The following is a 3,188-nucleotide window of genomic DNA, read 5'->3' on the forward strand; positions in this document are numbered from 1 at the left end:
GGTCTTTGCCCGATAGCATCGTGAATTTGGAGGAAAGTTTACGAGTGGATTGACTCGATCAAGGAGTTATCGTTGACGGAATTCAAAAGTTTCTTTTTTCATTGCGATAAGGTGAAGAGTTTTTCCAAAAGATCGATTGTGGCGGTTATTTGGTTATCGACGGCTTGGAGTATTTGGTTGAAGCGTAATGCGATCATCTTTAAAGGTGGGTCGTTTAGCTTTGATGATTGTATGTCGGAGATAGTTGGTAATGTGTGGATGTGGTTAAATTTCAATTATAAAATTCAAAACTCTTGTAACTTTCACACTTAGAATATATCCTACCGCTCCTTTGTTTTAGGACGTAGGAGTTTTCTGTTTGTTTCATGTAGAGTATCCCATATACTCTCTTGAATGTTTTCATTGCCTATTAAAAAAATACTCAGGATATTTTATTTACCAATTTTACCCTATTCGAATTTCGAAATCTAGACAATATTTTTGAATTTTACAATCCAGATGAATAGTAACTGTGATTGAACTGAGACAATAATATTTTTTGGACTTCTTTTATATATTTGAAATCTAAAATTTAAAATGTAGAATATGATTTTTTATAATATCGTTAACTAAGTTCAATTAATAGTTATACAGAGACATTCAATTACATTTACGTAGTTTTTAATCTCTAGTTCCACTTATTCTCTAAAAAACTCAATAAAGGAAGATGATTTTTATTTCTAAGAACTTATAATACAAGGGAAATGGTATAGTAATAGCTTAAGCTAGTCACAACATGCATGCTTTATTTTCTTAACATAAATATAACATAACATTCCACATTGTAGATCACGCACATGCAATTCTAGTCTTAGCAACAAGGCACAGAGGATTTTTCTTGTGTTGAACAAGTCCTGGAAGACCATCAAGATCTATATCTTCCCTCTTTACTCCTTCAGGCATTTCCCAATCAAACATATATAAAAGATTAGCAAGTAAAAGGTCCACAGTAGCAACCCCCATGTTTAACCCGGGGCAAACTCTTCGCCCCGAGCCAAACGGAATCAGCTCGAAATCTTGTCCTTTGAAATCTATATCACTTCCTATGAACCTCTCTGGATAAAACTCTTCTGGATCCTTCCATGCCTCTGGATCTCTATGAATCGCCCAAGCGTTCACGAACACTAATGTCTTGTCGGGAATTATGTACCCTTCGATTTCACACTCTTTCATGGTTTCTCTCGGTAAAAGTATCGGCAAAGCGGGGTATAATCTCATGGTTTCTTTTATTACTGCTTTGAAATATGGAAGCTTTTGAGTATCTTCTTCCTCTATAAAACCCTTCGCTCCGAATACTTTTCGAATCTCTTCTTGTACTTTCTTCATCACTCTTGGATTCTTCATTAGTGCAGTCATAGTCCAAACTACCGCGGCCGCAATTGTGTCTGTTCCCGCCAATAACATATTCTGCAATATTAAAAAAAGAACAATATGTTTTATTAGTATACATAACAACCATCTGCGTATAGCGCAAATGGTTGGTGCAACGATTTGTGAGAGTGAAGAAAAATAAAATTATTAACCATGATCAAGGGTTTGATGTGTTCAGATTTGAGATCCATTGAGCAGTAAGGATCATTCTTCAAATCAATCAAAGCATCAATTACATCCTCTTCATGTGGAGGCAACTTCTTCCTTTCAGGATCAAGATGTTCATCAACAATACTCTGAAAAAATCCGTCCAAAAACTTACACGTTTTCTCAAGACGGCCCATCAATCCGGTAAACTTATCAACAATACCTCCAAGAAACGGTAAATAGTCCGTGTAAAAGAACGAAATCGTCATTTCCTGCGCTTCTCTAAGCAAATCATGAAACATGCTACGCTCAGTTCCTTCCTCTTCAAACCTCCTCCCGAACGCTGTCCTACAAACGATCGCGCTTGTAAGACAAGTAAGAAGATCATGCAGGTTGACAGGTTTGTTAGAGGGCACATATTGCTCTGATATCTTCTTCATCAGTTGAGTCACCTCGTATTTTCGAACTGAAGAATACATTGTTACTCTCTTGACACTGAGAAATTGGATGAAGGAAAGTTTTTTGGTGTGTCTCCAATATTCTCTATAAGGTGCAAAGAATTGATCCAGTCCATTATAAGAGAGTTTCATATGACTGATTAAAGCGGGTCGGTTACAGAACTCGATGTCGTGTGTTTTCATGACTTGTTTGGCCATTTTAGCTGATGAAACAACAAGTGTTGGTCTTGAACCAAGTTTAAGGTAGATTAAAGAGCCATATTGTTTTGAGAGTTCATAGAAGTTTACACCAAGATTTGAACTATCAAGTTGGTGTAAGTTTCCAATGAAAGGAAGGCCTTTAGGGCCTGGTGGAAGGGTTGGATTATTAGATGTTGTTTTGTGTTTTTTGAACAAGAAGATGAATAGGAAGAGAGCAAAAGGGAAGATAACAAGGGGTGACATGTTTTGGTTCATGAATTATTGATAGCTATTATGCTATTATAATTTCATAGGTATGAGTGTGTATTTATGGAGGAATACACCAATGAGATCATAAATTAAATGTAATTGTTGGTTTTGGATACCGACTAAGACATATAATCAAATAATACTCAACAAAGTTTAAGAACTGAGTGAGTTTAATTTGTGCTTGATATGGTTTCACTTTCAAGGATGACTCATACTCTTGTAGAGCTAAAATGAATTTGGAAGATACTGTAGTTGTTGAATCATTGGAATTGGTTTGATTGCTATTTTAAAATCATATCTTATAGTTGGATTTTGTTGGACCTATGTGGAATTATTTGTATCTACTATTAGAAATTGGATGTATTTGGTGGAATTTTTGTTTATATTGAAGAGCAGGCATATCCGTCAATATTTTTCTAAGAAAATATTAATTAAAATATTCACTAAATAATATAAAAATTAATAAATAAAAAATATTTTAAAGGCACCAAAATATATGACAAGTAAATCTACTTAAAATATTAAAAATATCATACATTAGTTCATGATTTAAAAACCTATAATAAATTAGCAATCTAAAATAAAAAGATAATAAGTTTACAATTCAAAAAATTATAAGACATTTGAAGTCAAATTTATGAAATTAAAGTGATTACATTAATTGACTTTTTCTCAACTATTTGAATTATTTTTTTAAAATTATGGCTTATAAATAAAAAAGTG

At 33.6% G+C, this 3,188-nt stretch overlaps 1 protein-coding gene across 1 annotated transcript; it reads right to left on the bottom strand.

Annotated features, from left to right (window-relative positions):
* Window positions 1–697: 697 nt before the first annotated feature.
* Window positions 698–2,600, bottom strand: LOC131620789 (6,7,8-trihydroxycoumarin synthase-like). Its single transcript, XM_058891954.1, has 2 exons — window positions 1,563–2,600; window positions 698–1,446 (listed from the first exon to the last, which is right to left on the bottom strand). The coding sequence occupies exons 1-2, from the start codon at window positions 2,469–2,471 to the stop codon at window positions 829–831; spliced, it is 1,527 nt and encodes a 508-aa protein (XP_058747937.1). The 5' UTR covers window positions 2,472–2,600; the 3' UTR covers window positions 698–828.
* Window positions 2,601–3,188: the final 588 nt, after the last annotated feature.

This window comes from Vicia villosa, linkage group LG7 (genome assembly GCF_029867415.1).
Source record: "Vicia villosa cultivar HV-30 ecotype Madison, WI linkage group LG7, Vvil1.0, whole genome shotgun sequence".
Lineage (NCBI taxonomy): Eukaryota > Viridiplantae > Streptophyta > Magnoliopsida > Fabales > Fabaceae > Vicia > Vicia villosa.